This window comes from Choloepus didactylus, chromosome 11 (genome assembly GCF_015220235.1).
Source record: "Choloepus didactylus isolate mChoDid1 chromosome 11, mChoDid1.pri, whole genome shotgun sequence".
NCBI lineage: Eukaryota > Metazoa > Chordata > Mammalia > Pilosa > Megalonychidae > Choloepus > Choloepus didactylus.
In genome coordinates, this window is record NC_051317.1 from 202509 (window position 1) to 230276 (window position 27768).

General features: G+C 35.9%; 1 protein-coding gene across 9 annotated transcripts in view; it reads left to right on the plus strand.

Annotated features, from left to right (window-relative positions):
* FBXW11 (F-box and WD repeat domain containing 11) overlaps window positions 1–27768 on the plus strand; it is a 161063-nt gene that overhangs the window by 34897 nt on the left and 98398 nt on the right. For 4 of the 9 annotated variants that reach the window (XM_037799521.1, XM_037799522.1, XM_037799519.1 and 1 more), the window contains one exon: window positions 9766–9867. The exons of 4 other annotated variants lie outside the window; for them this stretch is intronic. In XM_037799521.1, coding sequence (XP_037655449.1) covers window positions 9817–9867 — 51 coding nt within the window. In that variant the 5' untranslated portion in view covers window positions 9766–9816. Of the gene's footprint in view, window positions 1–9765; window positions 9868–18994; window positions 19013–27768 lie in introns of those variants that run through there. One more of the 9 variants, XM_037799525.1, reaches the window with a different exon arrangement.

The window sequence follows — 27768 nt, forward strand, 5'->3', positions numbered from 1 at the left end:
CCTTTCTGAGAGTAAATAAAATAATATTCCTGAAGTCACCTTCCTGAAAGTGATAACTCTTCCTAGAAAAAATGAGAATGTTCAGTTTATCAGGGAAAAGAAAAAGTTTTTGCTTTCAATATGTTCTAATATTCTTTAAGAACATGGTAAACTGCACTCCCTTACCTGAAGTTAGGGAAAGGTTTTTGCTAGATACATTGGAGGATAATCAGATGTTGTGCAGATACTTAGAGAAATTCTCTGATGAAAGTTTTTTGGCTTGTGAGGCCAGGTAGGAGGACTAGGAAGGGACATAGCCAGTACCTGTGTCTGGGAGAGTAAGGAAGCAGAAGTCGGACTAACTCAAGGGTAGAGGCAGGGGTCCTGGGATAGGTACTTAGAGCAGATGTCACTCAGTTCTCAGATGATGTCAAAAAAGCAAGGTGGGATTTTATCTCTCAGCTGCAAGTCCTTCAGGTGTCATGCAGTATAGAATATGGTTTGGCAGATATTTAGAAGGGGAGCTTGATAAGACAATACCTTTTCTTAGAAGCTTTCTGGCTGGGTATTCTCATTGAGAAGGCAAAGACATTGACATGATTTTAGGATAGTGTCTTTGTCACCTCAGAGTACAACTAGACTCCAATAGCTATCTTAACCCCACCTGCTCTCCAACTTCACTGAAGGAGAATGGCCTAGAATCAAGGGGGCAGTTTGCTAGGACCAGACATATACCCAAGTAACAGAGCAACACCTGTGTGTCAATGCCAGTTACTCTGTTTTGAGATGACCTGGAAGGAGAAAGGGTTGAGAAGTGTGTGTATTGCCGTTTATATATTGGCAGCATCTGAAAAAATATGGTAGACAAGAAGAATAAAATAAAAATCACCTGTATTTAATTTTGGATATTTTATATATATTAAATAAAAATAGCTCCACAATGTTAAGTCCTGCTTTGTAGCCTTTATTAATGTTTCTTGAATTCTTTCTGTGTATTGTAAACTTTCTTCTGTCATTGAATATACTCCTACAACATTATTTTTATTTGGTGACCATATAATATTCTGCCTTATGGATGATCCATAATTTACTTAACCAATCCCTGTTGTTGGGCATTTTTCCCCTTTGCTATATAAAAACAATGTGATGAACATCTTTTTAATGTATATTTTTGCATCTATATATTTTTTCCTTGTCATTTTCTACAAGCGAAATAGCTGAGACAAATGATGTACACATTTTTTCAAGACTTCTAAATGTGTTTTGGAAAAGTGCACACCAGAGAGGTTGCACCAATTACATTCCCATCAGCAGTGTAGAAGAGTGACAAGTAGATAATATTTGAAAATAAATCAGGAGAACTTGCTGCTTTTAGGACATTTAATGCCATGCAAAGGAAGTGACAGGCAGTATAGTTTAGGGAAGAAAGCAGGGATTTTGGAGTCGAAGAAGGCAGGGATTTTGGAGTCAGATAAAATTGCACTTCTGCTGTGTTTGACCTTTCGGCAAATTACTGGATGTCTCTGGTCCTCATTTTCCTCCTCTGTAAAATTAAGGTAATACCTATTTGGCCAGAGGTTGTGTGAGAAAAACTGGGATTACAAGAGCCCTAACGTCCCTAGTACAGTGCCTGGCACATTGTAGGCATTCTGGAAATAACAATTGACACCACTCTCCCAATTTATCCTTTTTTTTTTTTTTTTTGTAAATTTAGATATCATTTAGTACTGAAAAGCAGGTTCAGCTTACTTCGTGGGCTTCCCTCCTTCTGAACATTCCTAATTGGACCACAGGTGCTAACTGACAAAGGGCCAGATGTTCCTAATTTAACTGTTAAATTCTCTCCAGTCTCAGGATTTGTGGATCTTGGAACCCCACTGGGATTGGGTTCTGACTGATCTGACCTGGAGCTTGCTGTGGGAATCTGTTTTTCCTTGGCAACCAATTCTCAGACTGGTCCTAACACTGAGGACCCATGTGGCTATGCCGGAAATAGATTATTTTGTTACATCCTGTTCTCTGTCATGCTTCTTAGAATAGAGATTCTGCTTTCCGCCTCATACATCTAATCCTTCCCCTCTCCAGCTCTGTGAGAGCTCTGAAAAAACAGATGACATTTTTGAATCATGGGTGGAAGATCTGAAGTGGACAGGATGATTCCCCCCCCTTTAGAGTTCCTCAGGAATAACGCCTTATTTCGATGTTCACTGCTATTTCACAGGGTCACTAGGTCAGACATCTTTTTAGCACTTAGCATTTTAACACATTTTAAACCAGAGGTGTTTAAGATGAACTCAGAATTAATTCTTGGGAAAATGATTTGTTTTTATTACTTTAAATTGTCACTACTATTTATAATTAAAACAAAAAAATCACTTAAAATTTCACAAGGTAGTATTAAAATATTACACAAGTGCTAGATGATATTGGAGAAAAATCAGAAAATATGAATGAATACAAATATAACAAGAAAAAATTATCCTTTTTTTCTTTACCGGAGATGACCAGGAAGATCCATTTTTGCTTAGTTATCATTTGGGTTCTGATATCTTATCTTAGATAATCATTCAAAATGAGATGATCAGACATTAAAAGAATTAAAAAAAAATTGTTATTGCGTTTAAGTACAGTTTGGGCTCAGACTTTGAAACCTGATTTCACTATTTTTTGGCTCTGTTTAAATCTCTAAAACTTGCCAGAGAGTAAATTTTAGTTTGTCCCATTCTTCTCATCTGTTTTTTTGTCTCCCCCTTCTGCTGCTTCCTCCTTCCCATCTCCTTTTCTACCCTTAGTATATATCCCAGCCTGAAAATACTTTGTAGAGTATTATCTCTGATAAATAAATATAAAAATTATAAAATAGAGTTGCTAAGAATTAGAAAGTGTCAACTTTCTTGGCTATATGTCACATGCTTACTGTCAAATTCTGTAATAGTAAGATACCATTATAAAGAAAAGAAAGTCTTTAACACATTAATTCAGTTCTTTAAAAGCTTTGGAAGATATCTTTAAATTGTGAATTAACTTATATTCTGCAACCTAATTAGTGTTTTATGATTCTTGGTTTTAAAAACAAAACGGTTGTTTTGGTGAGAGTGTGCTATTTCTTTATAGGTTGCCATCAAACATTTTAACCGCAGAAGCCTAGGTTCTGAATCTTGGAAGATTCTTATAAAGCTTTGTGGCCCTGTTTCGCTACAAATACTGCTACTTCTTGTAAAACAATAGTCCGTGGAATTAGTCCCAATAGGGTAGTTCCCAGTTTGGATTAACTTTAATGCTTGCTTTATTTAGCTTGAGGTGAGGACCGCCTCCAAGAGGACTGAATGAGGACTTGGTAGCTCTCAAACCCATGTTGAGAGAGCTGGGGTTACATACATTCCTTGAGCCCACCTACTGTATGATTCTGCAGAACTGAGTCCCCATCCCTGGTAGGAGTCCCAGTGGGGTAGGTGTTACCACCAGATGGTTACCATAAAATGGATCTTTTGTTTCATTCCTTATGTTTCTGGGTGCTCCCATTTTTGTCCTTAAGCTCTTTGTTTTATATCCTATCAGTGGGGCATGGTGGAAATTTATGGGAAAAGAAGGGCGAGTATGAAAGTTAATTGGCTTTAGACCATGTTCCAAAGGGAAGTGCTAGCCCTTGTGTCTACTTTTTGAAGCCCAGCTGAAAGAAATTTGCATGTTGTAAAAGAGAAATGAGAGAATGTCCTGTAGGTTCACTAAAAGACTTTTCTTTAAATCATGTTTCACTCCAGCTGCTAAAGCGTCATTCCTCAGCTTAAAGCAGTTTAATAGCCATCTCATCATTGCCTCTGATAGTGGTTTGAATATTAAAGTTTTCAATGTCTCACTTGAAGGAATGAAAAAATTCAAAACACTCTTATTAGTCTTTAAGTATAATAACATTTCACAGGATCTATAAAAACAGCCATTCCATTGGGTTACTGTTGAGCAAACTTCTTTTCTCTCTTGACTTTGCTTGTGGCAAATGTTTCTCCACTGTTCTAGAAAACAGTATCTCTCTTTGATGCTTGAATTGGCTTGGCTTTGGCTTGATATTTTGCTTCACCCCTTAGTCTTAGTTTAAGAACTCCCTTGACCCCCCACCTATGTGTTGCATGACCTGTTAGAATTATTTTCTGTTAGTTATTGTTGAAATAGTTTACATGCTAAGTTGCAGGAAAAATTCTTGTATATGTTGATATAAAATTGGATGGCATACCTGGGAAGAATTGGCTGTTTACCAGTGGGCTTTGGCACATAGTTGAAGAGTCCTTGCTATATAGGATGTAGTCATAGAGTGCCATAGGGAGTCCTCTGTGATTGGCCCGTTTCTATCTAAGTTTTCCTTATCTTTCACTTAATTCTTTAGTATTAAGCAGATCCTTGCTTAGGATGTACCATTTCTTAGCTTTTTAGCTTTGCTTATGCTATTCTGCCTGGAATTTTTTTCTCCCTCTTTTTCCCCTGGCTGCCTCCTACTCATCCTTCATGGCTTAGTTCAAGCATCCTCCTCCTTTGGGGGTGGGGTGGTGGTGTTAAGTTTCTCAGTGTGTATGTGTGTGTAGTTATATCGCACGTTCTCAAGATTCCCTCCTATGAACTCCTGGAGGATAGAGAATATGTCCTAACTTGCATTTCTGTTTGCAGATGCAAGTTCAGATGAGTTTTTTTTTGTTTTATGGAACTTATATTTAAGCCACTCAACTTAGTTATCACTGTGCATGATGATGAGTTAGAAGAGGCTGATAATGATTCTGTGGGAGCTGGTTTGAAGAAAAAAAAATGTGTATGTTGTGGGTGTGTGTAAAAAACTTGAAATAAGGTAGATTTCTAAATCTGAGTGTCATTAGAGAGATGATTAACACAAAATACCCTCTATGATAGCTTTAAAAAGAATTGTCTCTTTGAGAAAGAATCAGGGCAGGAGGTTCAAAGCCATCCTATCTAGAATTAGATAGAAATTAGTTTTTTGTGGATCTTCTTAAAGCCAGCCACTTGGAAGACAGGGTGCCTGCAACCACTTTTTCCTTTTGATTTGTGGTTCCTAAGGCAGTAGGAAGAGTGCCTAGGACATTTCTCTTCTGCCTCTGTTAATATTTTTTGTTTTTGAAGAATGCTGAAAGCATTATTCTTTTCTTTACTGATTTGATGTTTTTTTAGTATAGTGGCCCTGATTTTGTTTTTTGATTGTACAGTGGATATGACAAAATTAATAAGCACTATTAGTTTTCTTGGCTAATGTTACTTTGGCTATAGAACCTACAGATGTAATCAGTCTAATTGCTGTTAATATCAGAACCAGTGTGAATCATTTCCTGTTCTCTATGAACATTCCTAAGTGAGAATATTGGTCATTATAAGTAGTTAAATGTGATATTAAAAAAAAACATATCTTGGAGTTTTTCCATTCCCAAAAGTCATCTCTTAAGTATCCCCAGTGTGATCCTTCTGGGTTTCTCTTGAGCACAAGGCTGAAGTCTCAGGAGGAAAGAGGCTCAGGTTGTATGGTTGTTAGCTTAATAAGAAGGCCAATAAGTGTTTCTTAAAATTGGTAAATACTCATGGGTTTCAGGGTAAGTTTTTGAGACATATTTTAACAATTAGATAGTGTTCCAGAAACTTGAAGATAAATTGCTGTTAACTTTTAATAAGAGAGACTATAGTCTTTGTTGTGAATATAGCTAATATAAGAATCTTTGCATTACTCAGCTAAAGAATGATGGAGAGTGGTTATTCCAGAATGGACAAGATGGGGTTCTGACCAGGTCCGTAAATTTAAAATCAGAAGTTTCAAGAATCGGTTAATGCTGTGTTCTAGCTGCATTTTCATGCTCTTTGGTTGATGAATGTGGACCTTTTATTTTTATCCTTTTGCGAGTTTGATCAGTATCCTCCTGGTCTGGTAGACCTAATGGGAATCTTGTTCAGACCAGCAGGTACAGACTTCCTTATTAAAAATTAGGTCTGTTTCCTAGAGAAGTCTCTTCTATTGAGTAAAGACTATTTTTCAGCAGTGTGGTTGGGCTCTAGCTCTAAGGTAATTGAGTGTGAAAGTAGGGCAGTTCTGATACCTTTTAACTACCACTGTGTTTACGCTTACCAAATGGATAACACTGCAGGTCTTGAAACTGACCTGATAGTTGCGACCTCTGATTAATAGATTTTGGCAGTTGTATCACTTATCAGTTTGGATGATGCCCAGAATCAAGCTGTCCCTTCTTGTGTTCTATTCTGAAGCAAATAATGTAAAGGGACATAGTGAAAAGTGACTCTGGCTCTAGACCTGGATTTAAATAAGCCCAGCACTTAATCACTGTGTAACATTATACACATAAAGTATTTCATCTCTTGTGAGCCTGCATTTTCTCTTCTGAATGCTGAAAGAAGTGACTCCTGTGTGTATGATTATTGTGAAAATGAGATGAGATATCCCTTATAAAGAATTGAACACAACACTGGCACCTAGTAGGCCTTTTATAAATATTGGCATCATTCTCTATACCCCACCGTATCTTCCACATATATTATAAAGATAAATTCTTGGAAATCAGACCCTCAGAATACACATTTAAAGGTCTTTTCCTGAAAATACAGGTTCAATATCAAGCTTTAAAAAGCACTTGTAATAAATGTTAATATTTTGAAATTAAGAAAAATTTTCATTATGTTGTTTCCCATATTTTTCTAAGTATTGATTAGATACTAACTGTTCTAGTTTGCTAACGCTGCCGGAATGCAAAACACCAGAGATGGTTTGGCTTTTATAAAAGGGGGTTTATTTGGTTACACAGTACAGTCTTAAGGTCATAAAGTGACCAAGGTAACACATCAGCAGTTGGGTACCTTCACTGGAGGATAGCCAATGGTGTCTGGAAAACCTCTGTTAGCTGGGAAGGCATGTGGCTGGCATCTGCTCCAAAGTTCTGGTTTTAATATGGCTTTTTCCCAGGACGTTCCTCTCTAGGCTGCAGTTCCTCAAAAATGTCACTCTTAGTTGCACTTGGGGTATTTGTCTTCTCTTAGCTTCTCCAGAGCAAGAGTCTGCTTTCAGTGGCCGTCTCCAAAATGTCTCTCATCTGCAGCTCCTGTGCTTTCTTCAAAGTGTCCCTCTTGGCTGTACTAGCTTGCTTCTTCTGTCTGATCTTATATAGTGCTCCAGTAATTTAATTCAGACCCGCCCTGAATGGGCGGGCCAACACCTCCATGGAAATTACCCGATCAGAGTCATCACCCACGGTTGGGTGGGGTGCATGCCCATGGAAACAGTCAAAGATTACAATCTAATTAACACTGATTTTGGTTGGACCACCTTACGTTTTTTGCGTGGTTATTGATTCTGCCCACACAAGATTACATGAAAGATAATGGCATTTGAGGGTACATAATACGTTCAGACTGGCACACTAACCGTTAGATGATTAGGAAACCTTGGGAAAATAATTTTTCCTCTTTAGGCTTTAGTTTCTTCACCTCTAAAATCAGAGATTGGATTAAATGGTCTTTAAGGTTCCTTCCATTTCTCATAGCACATGATTCTTTGATTTATTGAATGTGAAAATTGTCTTCTTCTTTTTTAATTTTAAATCCCACGTTATTAGCAAAATCTAATCAGGCTATGATACCAGCTGTCTTCATGGTTTTTACCCTTCGAGGCAAATTACATGTTAAACCTTACAAAGGGAAATTGTCTGTTTTTACTAAATAAATGAAAATTGATATACTGTTGAGCTGTGTTGTTAATTTGATATTAGTTGCTGGATACAGGTGTAATCCTTAAACTGTATCCTTGACTCTAAATGATTCTGTGATTTGGATAACTACAAATATTCCAAAAAGAATTGAACTACAAGGATGTCGCTAGTTTATTTAAATTAAATAATCCATGTAATTTTCAATAGGTAATGTGTCTGGGCCTTTCTCTGTCCATGCACTTCTGAAACAAGCTGATGTAAATGCTCTTTTAATAAGCATTTACTAGAGTATCTTTATGGATAGAGACTCTTGCAGTGGAAAGAAAACCAGTTTGTTTTAGAGTCAGATAGGAATATCTTCTAGTCCTACTTCTGCCATCAATTAGCGCTTGTTTCCTTGCAGCTTGGACAAGTTGGCTATTAACAAACCACGTTCCCCTTTTCTGATCCAGTTTTCTCATCTGTAAAATGGGAATAACCTATCTTACAAGGGTTTACTATATCAGCTGTCTAGCACGTAACAAGAACTTAATATATGATAGTTTCTTCTATTATAATTTGCAAACATTAAGCATCTTCTGTGTGCTTGGCAATTGCTGAAAGTGTTGGGTTGACAAAATATGTATGTCTAGATTATAAGTGATAACCTTCTGCAGTATTAGTTGTGGTAAGCTTTGGGATAATAACAAAAATTAGAAATATATGGCATTTTCATAATGTTAACTAGAAAGTTGCTCAATTTGTTAATTCCATTTGCTTCCTCTGATTATTTAGAAAAGACATTTAAAGACGACATAATATTCCATTACATTTTGGGTGACGTGAAACTATTAAGTAGCAGATGCTGAATAGGAACCTGGGTCTGTTTGATTTCAAGGAAGCTGGGTTTGTTTATATTACAGTTAGGGTGACCATAGAATTGATTCACCAAACAAGAACACTTGTAAATAAGAAAGTTATGCTGGGACAAATGTAAACCAGGATTATCCCAGGCAAAGGAGGGTGTTTATAAAGTTGGGTCTAAGACTCCTGGAGTATTTTGGTTGGACCACCTTAAGTTTTTTGCATGATTATTGATTTTGCCATGGTAAATTAATTGGTCAGATCTGAAAAAGTATTTGTTGAATAACATAAATAATCTAATAGTTATTAAATACTAACCATAATATTTACATTCATTTTTATATTATACTTTTTTCTTTATACGCTTAAGATCAGCAAGCTTTTAAAAGAGGATGGGAATGGGTAAATGAAATAAGCTTTTAATTTATAGTCATGTCATATGAACTTGGTAAACAAAATCCAAAATGAAAATCACACTGTTCCCAAGTTTTTACTTTGGGAAGGTAGAGATGTGGATGTCACTGAAAATCAGATGTGATTTTAATCAGCTCTTTTATTTGCCTGAATCCATCAGTCTTATCACTCATCTTTCTTGTTCTTTTGCCTTTTGTCTCTAGGTCTCCTGTGACTTTGTTTCAGGGAAATGTAAAAATGTACTTTAAAATTTGGGTTAATCAAAGTTTTTATAAGAGGCATCATAGTCTGTGGGTTTGGTAGCAGACAAAACGGTTTGTTTTTGGTTCTCCCTCATTTGCTGTGTGTTCTTGTGCAAATCACTTAACCTCTGAGCCTCGGTTTTCTTAAACTGTGGTGTGAGGATTAGAGAATACATATAAAATGACTGGCAAATAGTAGGTTCTTAAGCAATGATGGCAATTATGATTATATGAAATAGACCAGAAACCGTAACTTTTATGAGGTTATAGTCACAGTCTCACCCCTAATTTTGTTTTGCCCTCAGATTTTCATAGTTCCTTTTAGTGGGTTTTTATTGAAACACACTCTCTCTCTCCTTCTTAATTCTGTTCGCTGTATCCTGAGAAATTAATGGGTAGTAGCAGGACAGAAAGGACAGAAAGTGGGTCCCTCTCCAAAGGATTTCAGTAAGCTGTCTGGGACTATCACTGATTTCCAAACTGGTGCACCTCCCTCCCCAACTAACATTCAAGATGCCTGTGTGAAGGAGTGATTTGTTGCGGCCTCTAACTGCTTCTTCTCTTCCTTCCTTTTTGTCATCCTGCAGTGTTCTGTGCCAAGGTCTTTGTGGCTAGGCTGCGCCAACCTGGTAGAGAGCATGTGCGCACTGAGTTGCCTGCAGAGCATGCCCAGTGTCAGATGTCTCCAGGTGCCTCTCTTCTTTCTTGTTGTAAATGTGTTTTTTACGTATGCCATGAACATTTGTTGAAACTTGCAGTAGTGTGTTTAATCCAATGTTAAGTCTGCTAAATGTTCTGTGTAACCCTCTGCTTTCCTCCAGCCTGGGTGCTCCACATGGAGGAGTTAGGACCAAGAGGGGCCTTTCTGAGCAAATGGGTCTTTGGCTGGGCCCTATCTCCTTCCCCTTTTTCTGCTCTTGCTTTTTATAAACCCTTCCCCTCCTTGAACTTGTGATTCTCATGTTTAATAGTTGTGCATGTGCCAAAAAAAAAAAAAAAAAAAAAAAAAAACCTGGCAGTTTCCATTTGGCTACCTTTAATAGTTCTTTGTTGAGTTGGGAGGGTTTCATAATTGAAGTGATGATGTTTCTATTTTGAAACTTGTCCTTTTGACTTGCTTTTTCTCTTCCCCCCTTCAAAAAAGTTGGGAGATGGGGGTGGATAGAATCACTAATAGTATAAAACTCAAATTGAAGTCTTTAAAGATCATAGCTTTATGCTGCTAATAATGGTCAGTTTGGGCCATTTCCCAAAGGCCAGATCTGACAGCTATCCTCAGGATTCACCCGGTTTTCCAGGCCGAGGCTGGCAGAGAATTCCACAGAGAAAAGTAAAACTTTTGGGGGGCTGGATGTGGAAGGGGGAGGAGGGATGCTCAGGAAAATACTATTAGCTGGAGTGCAGCTGGACTGACCTCACCTATTGGATGGGTTCTAAGGGAGCCAAGGCAGAAAATATTGTGGCTTTATTTGGTATGCTCTATTTTAAGAAAGCATGTGTTTAATTAAATATGGTTTCAATAGCAATATTTTATTTTCATCACTCTATATATTCCAGACAGTTTGATATATCTTTAAAAAGCAGTATTGAATTCCCAGTGTCCTGTGGAAACTTCCCTTTTTAAGAAAAGTAGTGTATAATTAGGAAATGAGTAGAGGGATATTGTTGATGGCATGGGTGATTTAATGTTCTCAAGCTTATCTTTCTATTCATGTTTACAGTCTTTAAATGGAGCTGAGTACCAGAAAGGAGGAAAAATTTCCTCATATTGGGGTTGTGCATTTTAATTTTTTTAGTTATTGACAGACATTCTGACCAGTATTGATGTAGTTATTGATTCAAATTGCTTTATTTAGCAAATTGTACTGGAACCTGACTATAATACAATTAACTGGCGAATGAATTCAATTTAAGGCCCAGTTGTCTTAGATTCCATGTAAAAAGGTGGGTTACAATCTTGGGATCCAAGAATTGGGTGCTTCAGTGAGGCTCCATTGTAATGGGTATTTATCTTTGGAAAAACAGCTTCCTTGCATGCAATGGAACTTTTACAAAAATTCATTGAAATAGCAGACATTATTGCATATTCTCTCCTTGTTGCTATATAATGGATATTTGCATTTTTCTGAAAATGCTTACTAGACAATTAGAGTTGCTGAATTTAGTGGGCTGCCCCTGTTTTTTCTAGAACTGGAAATTTAAGTAGGGTAAGAATTGTTCATAAGGTCTGGAAGTGCAGATTCTTTTTATTGCATTCAGTTAAAAGTAATTGACCATTGGAAGACACCATTTTTTTTTTTTTTGAAGTATAAGTATTGTGAATTCTCTGTTTGGAGGCGGGGGGAGTGGGAGGAAGTATTGGTTCCTACCTTGATGAAAATGGAAATCCAATGTGTTAAAAGTTATTCAACTCGTCTCTCCAAGTGAAAAACGTTTAGGAGAGAAAATTGCAACTCTACCTTGAATTGAACCTTATTTTAGTGAATGAAGCAATATTGACTTCAGAGGTGTGTAGGGAATTTTGTTTACTTAGGTTTTATTTTTCCTAGTATACAATTGAGGGTATGTAGCACAGTAAAATGAAATGTGTACTCAGCTGATTGGTTTAGCAAATCATTATTCTGTTTTGCTCCATGTGTGAATGAAAAGTAAACATATATTAATGAACCTGGAAACTCCCTTCCCAACTCATTTGTTTTATGTGTTATTTAATGCCAGTGTGTTCCTTTCTCCCTCCAGTCTCCAAACAATGCTAAATTTACTGACTTAATTTGGATTTGGGCTTTTAAGGAATGCCTGTTATTTATATATTTCATCTTTGTCTTATACAAAGGGGACTGACTATTCCTTGGCATTGTGCCCCTTCTGTAAACTTATTTTAAGCAGGCCTAAAAAGAGAGGGAACAGGCTAACTGGAAAGGGCAGAGTCTGATTGCCTTTGTTTGGGCTCTGGAGTTACATGAAAGCGTCCCCCTTAAAATTGTCACACTGGACCCACTGATAGTTGCAACTTCAGCCAAATAGCTTATCTCTGTGACTGAATTATTGTACCTTTTGTAAAGCAAGAGCAAAGATAGTAGTTGCCTTTAGGCATAATACAACCACTTCAGTTTCTGCCCTCTATGAGAAGGGTAGAGGAATAGTAGAAAAAAAAATTAAAAAAAAAAATCACCTTCCATGGACTGTACTTAGTGCTTTATACACTAGCTTTGTGACAACCCTTTAGGTAGGCATTATTATCCCCATTGTTCAAATGTGGAAATTCAGTCTCAGGCGATGTGTGTGATTTGACCTCAGTTAATATTTGCGTAGTTGTTAAGTGATGGAGCTGGGATTTGAACCCCATATTTGTCTGATTCCAAAACTGGCTTTCTTTCCTTTACACTGGAATGTCACTATTTCTAGATTTTTTCACCTTAGTTTTGTTTGTGGAACCTGTACTATTGATATCTGGTGTGTGGTTTGGTTAGTCATTTATTTGGAAATAAAAAAGAGAAAAACTTATGAAATATCTATAGGGAAAAAAAAAATTGGAATTCTCTTTACCCAAATGAGGTAAAAAATTGGAATTCCCTTTGCCCAAATGAGGTTCCTGAATATCCTCTCTGCAGTTTAATCCCACGAATGTTGACTGGGCAGTTGGTACGTGCCAGGACCCATCTTGGTGCTGGGCATATAAAGATGAATAATACAGACTTGTTCCCTGCTCTCAAGGATGACCCTTTTATAGTGTTTAGGATGTATTGACCCTTCAGTGATTTGAGTGAAGCGAAGCTACGAAATCTAGACTGAACCACAAATTAAGTCCGTGTGTGTGTGTGTGTGTGTGTGTGTGTGTGTGTGTGTGTGTGTATAATAAAACGCTGAAGTTAGCCAAACCTATTGGTGCTTTCAAAAAAATATAAACCAGTTTAAACTAGAACTAATCATCTACATTTTTTAGAACAGTTGAACTGGAATATCCAGATGTCTCTGAACCAAGCTGAACTGAATCAATATTTCATTTGGTTCAGATACTTGTAGTTGATTGTAACCTCAGGTAATCAAGAGTTCAGACCGTGACGTGTAGGGTATTGATTTGCCAAGGCTTCTGTGGCACAAGAGTAACACCCATATTAGTAATATTAATTTGTGTAATATTAATTAATGTTAATGATAGTAATATTAACATTTGTTTTCTACTTTCTTTGTATCAGGCTCTAGGCACTAGGTTATCTCATCTACTCTTTTATGGGGAAGTTATGGTTAGCTCATGTATTCTTATATGGAGAAGTTATTTTTCATGTTTCCTTTGTATACAGAGTCATAGAACTGAATTGATTTGCCTAAGGTTACATATATATTTGAGAGGCAGAACTGAGCTATGAATTTAGGTCTGGATAACCCCAAAGCCATTGCTCTAGTTATGATGCTGTAATAACATTTAACTTGGCAACGTTCATTTTTAGTTGATGCAAGTTCTTTATTTTCAGTGTTAAACATTTCAAAGCTAATGCACCTAGCATGTAGAGTTGCTGTGTAGCAGACTGACAAGTTTTCTTGGGAATGCCATTTGCAACCTCTCAGTGGGGAAGAGTATTAGTGATAAGCTATTTTCAATATTGACAGAGAGGACCATGTGAATTAAGTTTTAGTGCCTCTATCCCAGCTCCAGTGTGTATGGCATTGGGCAATAATGCAACTTCTTGATAGCTGCTTTTCTTGTTTGTTTTCTTACTTTCACTGATCATGAGGGTATAGTGAGTTGTAGTGGCCTAAGAACACTATACTTGGAACTTATAGCTACCAACATAAAAAGATATGTTGGTATCTAGAGAAGGGAGATAACTTGGCGGAAAGAACCCTGCTTTGGACCAGACCAACCATGATTCTAGTCCTGTTCCCACTACTTAATAGCTCTGAGATCCTGGACAAGTTACTTTACTTTCCTGAACCTCAGTTTCCTTATCCTTATAAATGGAGGTAGTCGTATCTACGTTGTGAAATAGAGGAAGTTAATAACTACTACTTCTGTTTGCCACAGGAGACAAAAATTCATTTCTTTCTTTACTTGTTCCTGGTTCCTTATTCAAGAAAAGGGAATTCGAAGCTTATAGGCTTCGATTCCAGTGTTCAGATTAATCTAGTAGGGTAAGGATAAGTAAAAGGCTATATGTTCTCCTTTTGTCCATAATGTAGTGAAGGTAAACTGAAGCCAGGACCTGTCTTCTTAGGGCAGGCATATCTGTCCCAACTCACTGCCTTTATCTATTTCTTAATAAGCACTGAGGATTTTTCATTTCCTGTTGATTATCCTGTTGCATTCTGGGTCCAATAATGTGAAGGCTCTGAGTAACCTTTTGAGTTGCTCGGTGAGAGGAGTCCATAATATCTTATGCATATTAAAAGCATGTTTTTTTTCTTTTTATTAAAAAATTTTGAAAATATGGTTTTTGAAAAAAAATCCGCTAGTAACCTTACCACCCAGAGTTGCTATTTTAGGGTCTGTCTTCTTCCTGCCTTTTGGGCAGGGAGAACTCCTTCACCTTGTGCAGATTCTTTATGTGGTTGTGGTGATGATGATGTTAATAGTGGTGTTTTAAATATTCCATGAAATCCTGAAGTTTGGCTCTGGGGGTCATTAGAGGGATAAAGTAGGGCCTAGCATAGTGCCCCTTCCCACTTCTACTTCACCAGAGTAGCTCTGGATCTGTCTGTTTTATATAGAGGAACTCTCAGTAAGATGTTATTTGAAAAACTTTCTACTGTGGAATTTCAAAACAAACACAAAAATAGAGTATCATTCAACCCCACCTTCAACAATTTTCAAAATCATGCTATTCTTAGTTCACCTTTCCCCTTCCTCCAACTTTGTTTTTTCTGGAGCATTTTAAAGCAAATCTAAGATGGCTTAATAAAAAAGTGTTTGGCTAATCACTGTTTTATGTCATCATTTTAAAAATTTCAAACAAGGTTCAAAAAATAAAAAAATTACACAGTTGTTACTGAAGGATACAAAAGGACACAGAATGTTTTCTTTGACCCCAGATCTCACTTCCCAAAATATCAATTACCAGCTTCTTATTGTTCTTTCAGAAAAAAAGCTTTTAAAAATACAAATAGAACCATACTATGTATATTAATTTTATTTTAAATTGATACTACATGTTGATCTCTTTCCATATCAGCAAAGATAAAAATCGACTTTATTCTTACAGCTACAATAGTGTTCCAACTTATAGTTATATCATTAAAAAAAATGCAACTAGTTCTCTGTTGATGAACCTTTAGCCTTCAGTTTTCTTTTCTTTTTTTTTTTTTTTTGGTATCATAAACAGTTAAGTAATTTCATTGCACATAAATCTTTAGACTTGCATGATTATGTCTGTAGAATAAATTCCTAGAAGTGCAGTTGCTTGTCAAAGAGTATCAGTGCATTATTAATTAATTAAATAATCTGTATGCAGAAAAGTTTAATAATCTCTCCCTTCTTCCATTCTTATTCTCGAAACAAATGTTAACAATACAGTTGGTTGTCTATCCCTGCATAATTGTTCTTCTTTTGTTCGTAGGAATATATGCAACCATATAATTACTGGGATTTTCCCATTTTTTTAAATAGGAAAAATTTACTTGCTTTATTTACTTAACACACACACATTGCATACATGTCCCCAGGTCAGTACATAAGGGTCTAATTTTCACCACTGGTACTTTTATCATCCATAGTTTTTTGTTTTTGTTTTTGTTTTGTGGGGGGGAAGGGGCTTTTTTTTTTTTTTTTAAGTGTAACATGCATATAGAAAAGTGCAGAAATCTTAAGTGTACACCTCAGTGATTTATCACAAAGTGAACAGTGCTTTCTTTTGATAGGTGTGGCAAATTTGCTTTCATGGAAGGTGGACCAGTTTATATTCTAGTTACTTCCATAAGCACTGAACGTCATTTAAAAATGTTTAAGGTTTATTTAAAAACTGTCTTTAAAAATAGCACATGCTTGTCAAAATTAAACCAACAAAAAGTGACAACTAGTAACATGAATAAATACTTTGTACCCTCATTTAAAGTCACTGCATATTTCATTTAATAGATACATTATTGATTTAAAGAAACCCTCCCTTCTATATTAAAAATGCTTCCCATTTCTGAGACATTTTAAGCCATGTTGAATTGAACATCATTGTAGCTAAACATTTGTATACTTCTGTGGTTATTTCCTTAGGTAAAAGGTTGTGCACATTTAAAGACTTAAGGTTGGTAAATTGCACTTTTGAGAGGCTAGGTCAAATTACACTTCTAAAAGCTGGGTAGGGAAGATTCCTTTTTCGCTTGCCTGGCTGACTCTGGATATTTTAATTTTTTACTTCTTTGCCATTTTAATGGATAAAACTGTGAAAATGGTATTTTGACATTTATTTGATTGCTAGTGAGGTGGAATACATATATAAATATTTATTTACTGGCCGTTTTTACTTCTTGTTTTATGAGTTGCTTCTTAATGTCCTTTCTCCATTTTTCTGTTGATGTCTTCATTAAAAAAAAGAATTGTAGGGTCTCTTTATATATTTATTTAGTATAGTAAGTCTGTTGTTTATTGCAAATATTTTCTCCCGTTTGACATTTGCCTTTCAGTTTTGTTTATAATACTTTTTGCCATGAAGAAAGCTTTGAAAAGATATTCTATTTATGTAGTCACATTTATTCCTTTCCTTAGAGTGTCATGCTTAGAAAGATGGCCTTCATCCCAAGATTATGTATTCTTCTAGTGGTTTATGGCATTATGATTTCCATTTAAATCTCTCAGTCTCTGTAATTTATTTTACTATATGCTGTGAATTAGGAATCCATATTTCTTTCTAAATGGCCAGTCTGTTTTCTGTATGCTATTTACTCTTCTGTTTTTTTCCCATAAATTTGAAATCCTCCATACATGTTTCACTTCATTGTATCCAGATACAGAAGTCTCTTTCTCATTTTTATTCTTCTTCACATCCCTATTATCATCATCAATCATTAGTCATCATCTATAGGCTCATGGTCCACATGCCATATCATGCTGTCTTTTACATGTGCTAATATGAAGGTATTTTGTTAATGAAGATAGGCTTTAAAAAAAGTTCTGTGCCAAACAGAGACTCTTTAAAAAACATTTTTCTAAAATAATGATTTTCTCTATTCTTTATCATTTTCACATCATATTTTCTGAAAGCAGCAAGGGTGACTTGGTGATCTAAGAATTTGAAGCAGTAGATGAGCAGTAAGTAATTTAGTATTTTAGAGAAAGTTCTAGTGATAACACAATGCCAGGCATGTGGACTGGTACTCAAGAAAGCACATATGGAAGAGAGCCTTTAAAGCTATATCTTGCTTTATCAACAGTTATAATTTATGGTTTCCAAAACAGTATGCATGGATAAGGTTTAACAGTGTAATTTGAGGATAGGGAAATGGGCCACATTAAAAAAAATCTTTACTGTTTGAATGAAATGATTTCACAAAGCTTATACTATGGACATTAATTATGTAGATTGTAAAAATGCTGGTTTTACTCATTTGTATTGACATATTTACTGTTTGTTCTTGTGAAAATAACACTTTCCATTGCAAAAATTTTAGACAGTATTTAAGTATAAAGGAGAAATTACCCATCAGCCATAATCTCACTTCATTTTGGGGTCCATTGTTTTTTTTCTCTTGATGTTTTATTTCTATATATGTTTGTGTGTTTATATATATATATATATATATATATTTATTTGTTTGCATACAAGCTCATTCTATATATACTGAATTATAACCAGATTTTAAAACTTAAACAGTATCATGAACAATATGGTTCATATTAGTAAACTTAGGTCTGCACTCTTAACTGTGTAGAGTTTCATTATGGGGGTCTATAGGAATTTAATCAGTTTTTTTAATCAGTGGATGTGTTAATTCATAGTTAATTTCTTAGGTCTTATTTTTGATTGGCAAATTCTGAGTCAAAGGATATGAACTTTTTTAAGGTTTTTAAATTTATCCCAAATTGTCTTCCAGAAAGATTATCCTACTTTACACTATCAGCAGTGTATGGTCATAATAGAAATAAATGCACAATATAGAAAACTGGAAAATTTGTAGGAAAACACAAAGAATAAATTAAAAATCGCCCTTTTTTTCATTCATTTTTCTCCTTCAGTCAACAAAGATTTATTATCTTCTTACCACGTGCCAGGTGTTAGCAAAGGTGCTGGGAAAACAGGTGTGCACAAAATGGCCAAAAGCCATACTGTCTTGGAACATGCATTTTAGTGAGGAAGAAGGGAAATTAGGGAAAAACATAATTTGTTAAATAGATGGTAATATGCACTTTGGAGGAAAAGGGGGATATGGTGTGCCAAGGTTTGGGAAAGGGCTTCAATTTTAAATGGGATGATCAAGGAAAACCTCCCTGAAAGGATGGCATTTTTGCAAAGACCTGAAGAAAATGTGGGGCAAGCTGTGCTGATATCTGGGGGACAGAGAATCCCCAGTAGAGAAAGCAACAAGTGTAAAGGCCCAAAGGTAGGTATGTTCCTGGTGTGTAAGAACAGCAAGAGGGCAGATGTGTGGCTGAAGTGTGGACTGAGGGAGACAGGAGATGAAGTCAGAGAGGTAAAACAGGACAAATTGCGTGAGGCTTGTAGGCCTTGGTAGACTTTGGCTTTTATTTTGGATGAGGTGGAAGTCATTGGAGGATTTTGAACAGAGGAGTCATCTTTCTGACTAACATTTTAACAGGATTGCTCTGCCTGCTGTGTAGACAGTAGAATGAAGAGGTGAAGCAGTTTGCAAGCTGTTGTAGTATCAATGTGAACATCAGTATGTATCAAGGTGAGAGAAGATGGTGGCTTGAACCAGGGTAGTAGCAGTGGAGGTTGAGAGAGAAATTGCCAGATTCTGGGTATGTATTAAAGGTGGACCTGTAAAGATTTTCTGAGGTAATACTGTTATTTTGGGAGTTCATTTATTGATTCAGAGATTAGTCATATTTACTTTCGAATAGTTTTAATCCTACTCTAAGGTTGTCTGTTCACTGGGGAGAGGTCACACTGTGGTATGAAAACAGAGGCAATTCATGACAGAATGAAGAGAGAAGAGGAGATGAGTGTGACATTAGTAGAAATGGTATCAATCTTGTCAAGCCAGTAATATCATTGATATCACCAGTATCTATCAGGAATTTAATCATGAGATGATTTGGATTTTGGAATCCTGGAAGATAAAAATATGATATGTTTGTCTACTTGCAATAACGAAATAGTGCTTTATGAAGAATCATTCAGTATATGGCACTCATTTTGTGGAAGAATAGAGCATATGTATGGAACACATTTAGAAGAACACAAATATTTAGGGAACTCACAATTAGTGAACACATATGCCAGATGAGGCACCAAGCTCTTTCTCATACATTATCTTCCTTAATCTTTTGAACAACATTGTAAACTAGGTGGCATTATGTCTGTTTTATGCATGAGAAAGTCGAGACTCAGAGAGAGTGAACCTGTGACTTGTTTAAGGGTACATATCCGATCCAGTAGGTGGCAGAGCCAGGATTTTAAGTGGTCTCTCTATTTCCAGTATATCTTAATGCCTTTTAAAGTAGAAACTATTTTAATAGATGTGAATATTGTATTTTAATATTTGACTTTTCCGAATCTTAAAACAATTATGCAATAGGGATGCTATTTATGTTATTATACCAAGATTCTGGCCTTTTTTGTCTTCCTAGACTAAAATAGTTTCTTGCTTTCCATTCTATTCCTTTACCCTACGTTATTTTTTTCCTCACAGCACTTAGCACTGCCTGAAACTATATTTCATGTTTATTTAGTTTTTCTTGTCTGTTGTCTTCTCTCCCACCAGAATGCAAGTTCCATGAGAAAAAGTGTCATGTCTTCTTGTTCACTGCTTGGTAAACACACTAGTTTGTAGAATAGTTCCTGACAGGTGGTAGATGCTAAATGATTAGTATTGAATGAAGAATAGGCATAATAAACTGGAATGTGAAGGAATGGCCATCTCTAAGTTTTGTTAGGAGTCTGTTGTTCAGTGTTATTGGCTATTATAGTCAGGACTACTTTGGACTTCTCTCAGTTCTGTGAATCCAAGTATTGATGTGAGCTGAAAGAGTGTATTGAGTAAAAATTGATTTTGCTTTCAACTTCAACTTTATTTTTGTTTTGCTTTAGAAAAGTACTCTTTTCTGATTATAAAAAATATATCTATATCTATATCTATCTATATATGTCTTTTACAGTTGTTTTCCAGAGGGTTTGCATCTCATTGTACCCTCAGCATTGAATATTATTATTTTGAAAGTTTTTAGTAAGCCTATTGCTCTGTATGATTTAGTAGCATACCCTAAATACGTGTCCACAAACCTCTTCACAAGTGGCGACTCTTCATTGAGTAGTTTGAGTATGTGTCAAGTTAGCTAAGGCATGGCCTTCTAAAAGAAGATCTACTATTGGATATGCTAGGCCAAGGAAAAGAACTCCAGAAACATTTTGAAACACAGAACAACTGTTTGAGCCCATGTCTTCTATCCCAATTGCCTGGGTGCTATTGATTTAAAACTGGGATCATTCATTTAGAATGATGTTATTCACTGAATACTTAAGAAAGCATAGACTCACTCATACATCTTGAGTGTGTTTACTGAGCACCTACTATGTGCCATACCCTATCCAATAACCTGGTAAATCTAATACTAGCTGCCAATCTTGATAGAAAGATTGCATATAAAGACACTTTAATCTAAAGCAGGCTTTTGATACTTCCTCCCCCCTTTAGAAAACCAGGAGTCACTCACTTACTGAAGGTCTTGCAAAATCTCTAAAATAATGCTTCTTAATTACTGTTTCAGTTTGCTAAAGCTGCTGGAATGCAATATACCAGAAATGGGTTGGCTTTTTCAATGGATATTTATTAGGCTACAGATTTACAGTACTAAGGCCAAACAAATGTCCAAATTAAGGCATCAAGAGGAAGATGCCTTCTTGGAGGAAAAGCTGCTGGCATCCAGGGTTCCTCTATCATATGGGAAGGCACTTGTTGATGTCTGCTGGTCCTTCTGTCCTGGGTTGGTTTCAAATGGCTCTGTCTCCTCCAGAGGCTTTTCTTTGGATTTCATCTCTTAGCTTCTCTGAGCTGTCTGAGTTTCTTCTGTCTTTTATCCTCCCATAAAGGATTCCAGCAAGGGGATTAAGAGCCACCTTGAGTGGGCTGGGTCACATGTCCATGGAAACAACCTAATTAAAAGGTCCCACCCACAAGAATGGATTAAAAGAACAAGACTTTTCTGGGGTACATAACAGCTCCAAACCTGCAGTTACTTTATTTGGAGTAAAAAGCAAATGTTAAGTCCTTCATTTTTAAGCAGACAGGAAATGAAAAGGATTAGAGTAATGCTAGCTGTGATGGTAGATAGTAAGAAACTATCATCTAATTAATTTTGAAGAAAAAGACTGCCTAGAGATATATTGCCGAACGAGTTCAGTTAGAGTTCACAGGAAAGGGAGAGATGGATGAACCCCTTATTGTTGACCAGTAGTGAATGGCTTGGAGAAGGCACATAACCTGCAGTGTCTTCAGTCAGTATTGTTTGAGATGTTTGTTAAGGTCATCTGACAGAGGTGGTAATAAAGGGCACAGAAGATTACAGTGCATTTATTTCTGGGGATATGAATCCACAATTTGAAGTGTAGGGTATTAATTAGTACAAATCATTGAAAGATCAGTTGTTTATTTATTTTGCAACAGTAGCAAGCTTACAGAAAAGTTGCGACCATTTGAAAGTAGCATTGCTGTTTGAATGCACCATCATACTCTAATACTTCAGTGTATAGTTCTGTTATGTCTCCCACATAATCATAATATGATAATCTAACCAGTCAGTTAACATGGATTCATTACTACCTAATCCTCAGTCCCTATTTTAAGTTTTGCCAAAGTTCTGAATATCCTTTTTAGTAAAGGAATCCAGTTCAGAATCATTAGTTGCCTTTAGTAGTCATGGCTCTTTAATTTCTTTCACTGTGGCACAGTTTCTCAGTCATTGGCTGACTTTCACGACCTTGACACTTTTGAAGATTACAGATCAAGTTATTTTGTAGTAGTTCCCCCTCAAACTGTGTTTAATATTTCTTTCTGATTAGATTAAGTTGATGTATCTTTGGTAGGGATATCACAAAAATGATGCTTTGTTCTCATTGCATCCTAGCAGGTGGTGCCTGATTTTGATTTGTCCCATTAGTAAGGGTGATCACTTTGATCACTTGAATAAGGGGGTGTCTAGCAGCCTTCTTTATGGTACAGTCATCCTTTTTCGCTGTGTATTTTGTGGGGAGATACTTTGAAACTATGTAAATACCTTGTTTTCATCAAACATTTATTATTGTGTCAGTGGACTCATGGTTTCTTATTTTATTCAGTGGGTTATAATCTGTTTTCATCATTTTGATGGTCACATTGTTCCAAGTTTGGTTAGTTGGTGCCCTTTCAAGCCATCTCTTTTGTCCTTTTGATCTGTCCTCATAAGTCTTTAAGCACTTCCTTACTTTCACTTGCAACAAGATATTCTAGGCTCATCTTTTATTTTGCCCTGGTTCTTTTTAGTGAAGAATGGTTAAATTTAGATCTGGATGGTAGGTGTGCTTAGTACCATTGGATGTCATTGCTTTTAGGCCCTCTCAGTAGCCTAAGCTAGGAAATATATATACATACACACACATAATTTGTCTCCCTCCTTTTCTATGTATTAAAAACCATGAGTTCACACCTGTATCTCGAATTCCAGTGCACCCCCACAGATTTCATTCTGGTCTGCCTTACAACTCTCTTCTCTGACGGTCAGTTACCTAACTTGGCTCTTATTTTCTACAATATATTTACTTACTTGCTCAGTCCTAGAATATATATTAAGTTATTTTAGAATTGCTCTTCTACATCATTGAAAAGAAATGTTCTAACTATATGTGAATATTTCCTTCTTTCTTTTTAAATCTTTATCCTGTAGCTGTATAGTCCAACTATAGAATTGGAGTCACTTGGCTTAGTTTTTCACCCTCACCATTAAGTGTGGTTTTGTTGCTTGTTTGATATATTTTAGGTTCATTTGTTTCTGCTGATATTCCATCCTTCTCTCCCAATCGTTGCTGATTTTATGTTGTATTTAAATACAGAAATCATTTAACGTGGTTCTAAAAGTCAAAACAATACAAAAAAGTATATACCCATAGAAATGTGAGTACCTCTTCTCCTTTCTATTGTGTTTCCAGTCATCCCCTTTAGATAATCAATCTCATTAGTTTCTGGTTTATCCTTCCTGAGTTTCTTTATGAACTTCAGGCAGGTACATGTAAATTTTCTTATTTCTCCAGTTTTCTTACACAAAAGGTATTGTACTGTAGATACTCTCTTGCACTTTGTTTTTCTGCCTAAAAATGTGTGCTGAAGATTATTCCATATCAGTTCAAAGAGGTCTCCCTTATTCTTTCTTATGGCTGTATCATACTCCATTATATTGATGTCATTGTTTATTCAGCCAATCTCCTATTTTTAAGCATGTTGGTTGTTTCCAGTTTGGCATCACCTTAACTGATAGGATCTTTGAATAGCCTATTAACAAATGAGTTTATTACCCTATTTCTCCATTACTCTGTTAACAAATGAGTTTACATTCACAAGATCAGGGGTTAGGACTTGATCAGGCATGTCCATGTCCAGTTACCATGAAGGCAATTGATGGATAATTTTCTTTACTGATAATGTCACTCCTTAGGTTTTGGTGTCGGGGTTGTCTTCATAAAGTGGGTTACCTTCTCTGTGTTTTGAAAGTGTTTGGGACAGATTGGTGTTATTGCTTCCTTAATTGTTTAATAGTACATTCTAGTGAAACCATTGGGACCTTGAGTTTGCTTTGTGAGAAAGTTTTTGTTTTTGTGTAACAGCTAATTTGTTTTAATCAACTTTATGATGTATAATTTATGTACAATGTAATTCACCAATACTATGTTTACTTTTCAGTGAGGGTTGGCAAATGAAGGTAGTATCACTACAACAATCATGATATATATTTTTTTCTTGTAATATTTTTGCTGGGTTTTGGTATCAAGGTAATGCTGGCCTCAAAAAATGAGTTGGAGGTATTCTTTCCTACTTTCTGTAAGAGTTTTTATAGCATAAGTATTATTTCTTAAATATTAAATAAATTCACCATTGAAGTCAATTTCTTTAACAGATACATTACAGTTAACCATTTCTCCTTGTGTAAGTGTTGGTATCCTTGTATCTTTTAAAGAATTTGTCTCTTTCCCCTGCGTGGTGGAATTTACTGGTATAAAGTTTGTAATATTCCCTTATTTTCCTATAATGTCTGTAGGAGCTGATTGTTGTTCCTGCTTTTATTCCTGATTTAGGTAATTTTTGTCTTATCTCATTTTTTCAGCCTGACTAGGGTTCTATCAAATTTACTGATTGTTTCAATGACATAGAAATGTCAATGACTTATTTTATGGCCCAGAATCACATTTATCTTGGCGAATATTCAGTGTGTGTTCTTGAAAAGAATGTTTGTTCTTTTTTTATTGGGTAGAGTGTTTTATATAGGTCAGTTAGGTCAAGTTGGTTGATAGCATTGTACAAGTCCTCTATACTCTTCCTCTTTTTAAAAAATCTACTTTGGTATTAACACAGAATTGGTAGATTTCCTTTGATTAGTGATTGCTTAGTATATCTTTTTCCATCCTTTTACTTTTAACCAGTGTGCCTTTGTGTTTAAAGTGGGTTTCTTATAAACAGTTAGTTAACGTCACAATTTCTGCCTTTTAACTGGGACATTTTGATCACTTACTTTTAATTAATTATTAATATGTTTGGTTTTGGAGCTTCTGTCTCATTATTTCTTTTTTGTTTGTCCCCTCTGCTCTTCTTTCATTTTTTCCTCTTTTTCTATCTTCTCTTGGATTAATTCAGTTTTTAAATGATTCTATCTTTAGCTCTACTGTTGGCTTATTAACTAAACCTCTTTGCTCTGTTATTTTTCATGGTTGTCATAGGATTTACCATTTGTGTCTTAAAGTTATCACAGTCTATCCTAAAATAATATGTGTATTGGAAGAAAGATAACAGTATACTTCCATTTCCCTCCTCCCATCCTTGGTGCTATTGATGTCTTACAGTTTACTTCTGCCAAGGTTATAGACTCTACAATCCGTTATTAATACTTTGCTTTAACTAGCCAATCAAATTTTAAAGAAATTAAGAAATAAGAAAAATTATTTTATATTTACCCTGTTTACCGTTTTTAGTGCTCTTCATTCCTTCATTAGACCTAAGTTTTCTTCTGGCTTCATTTTCCTTCTGTCTAAAGAACTGTCTTTAACATTTCTTGTAGTGGAGGTCTGCTGTCAACATAGTCTCTCTGCTTTTTTTCGTTATTGTTAGAAGTCTTTATTTTACCTACATTTTTTGAAAGAAGCTTTTGTTGTATATAAAACTTTAAGTTGATCTTTTAAAAAAATTTCTTATTGTATATTTCATCTTAGAAGTTCCACTTAATGCTTTTATTATTGTTTATCCTTTTTTTCCTGTCTCCATTGTATTTGTTTTCTTTCAAATACTTGCATATGGAACATATTTATACTGTTTTAAAATTCGGTTCCCCTAACCCATCAACTCTATCATTTTTGGGTCTTTTCTGTTGACTGGTTTTTGTCCTAGATAAGGGTCATAGTTTCCTGCTTTTTAGCATGTGTAATAAATTGATTCGATGAAGCACATAGTAAATTTTATGCTACTGAATGCTGAATATTGTTGTCTTCCTTCAAAGAATGTTAGACATTGTTGTGGTGACAGTTATGCTGCTTAAGAATCAGCTTGATCCTTTCTAGGCTTATTTTCTTATTGTCTGTTGTTTTAATCTTCTGTCTATCCCTATTACTAATGCACAACTCTTTTAAGGTCTCTACTGAATGTGCCTCATGATCAGTGAGAACTCTCCACTCTGGATGCTTGGAACTTAAATGTTGCCCAGCTATTTGTGCTTTATAGGGATTCTTCAAGTTGCATCTTCCTAGTTGTTCTTTGGCCTTGTGGAATGTCATATACACATGCTTAGTTTGGTTTTCAGCACTTGACTCAAGAGTATCCTTACGTGGATTTCTGGAGCAGGCCCCCGCCCCCCCCCCCCCCCCCCCCATGTAGCTTTCTGCTTTTCAGCTCTCTGCACCACAAATTCTAACTGCTGAATTCTGATCCATGTCTTCTGAATCTAGTGATATCCATGTGACCTGCTTTGCCTACTCTCTGGAATCACAATCGTCTACTTCCTGTTTTCCTGTGTTTAAAAAATGTTGTTTCATGTATGTGTGAATACACACACACACACACACACATATGTATGCGTGTGTGTATTTCCATTTTCCTAGTTTTGTAGAGATTAAGTTTGCTTTTAGTTACTTGATCGTGTCTAGACATGGAAGACATTAAATTTTTCATTTCCTTAACTTTTCTAAGCTCTTCTAAGAACTGGAAAAATTTCTTCAAAGTACTAGGAGAAAAGCAAGTTTTAAATGCAAGGATTCCTCCCCCCTCAAAAAAAAAAAAACAAAAAAACAAAGCACATCTGTGTCCCCAAAGTTTGCACCTGCCTTCATTGAGATAAAATAACTTCACTTCATGTTGGATTTCCTCACCTGGACTGGTGTTGATGTTGTCACAAACATTGGGACTGGTGGTTTGATGTGCCAAGCCCTCGATTGTGGGACTTGCCCTTATGAAGCTTGTTACTGCAAAGGAGAGGCTAAACTTGCATATAATTGTGCATAAGAGTCTCCCCCTGAGTACCTCTTTGTTGCTCAGATGTGGCCCCCTCTCTCTCTAACTGAGCCACCTCGGCAGGTGAACTCACTGCCCTCCCCTCTACGTGGGATCTGACTCCCAGGGGTGTAAATCTCCCTGGCAACACAGGATATGACTCCCGGGGATGAATCTGGACCTGGCATTGTGGGATTAAGAATATCTTCTTGACCAAAAGGGGGATGCAAAATGAGATGAAATAGTTTCAGTGGCTGAGAGATTTCAAATGGATCGAGAGGTCACTCTGGTGGACATTCTTATGCACTATATAGATAACACCTCTTAGGTTTTAATGTATTGGAATAGCTAGAAGTAAATACCTGAAACTACCAAACTCTAACCCAGTAGTCTGGACTCCTGAAGATGATTATATAATAATGTAGATTACAAGGGGTGACAGTGTGATTGTGAAAACCTAGTAGATCACACTCCCTTTATCTAGTGTATGGATGGATGAGTAGAAAAATGGGGTGAGTGTTCTTTGTTTACTTTTATTTTTTTACTCTTACTCTGATTCTTTCTGATGTAAGGAAAATGTTCAGAAATAGATTGTGGTGATGAATGCATAACTGTATGATTGTACTGTGAACAGTTGATTGTATACCATGTATGATTGTATGGTATGTGAATATATTTCAGTAAAACTGAATTAAAAAAAAAAACTTCACTTCAGAAAAATCCTTGTGAACTGTAGTGTTTAAAAATCCACAAGTTTGACAAGCATA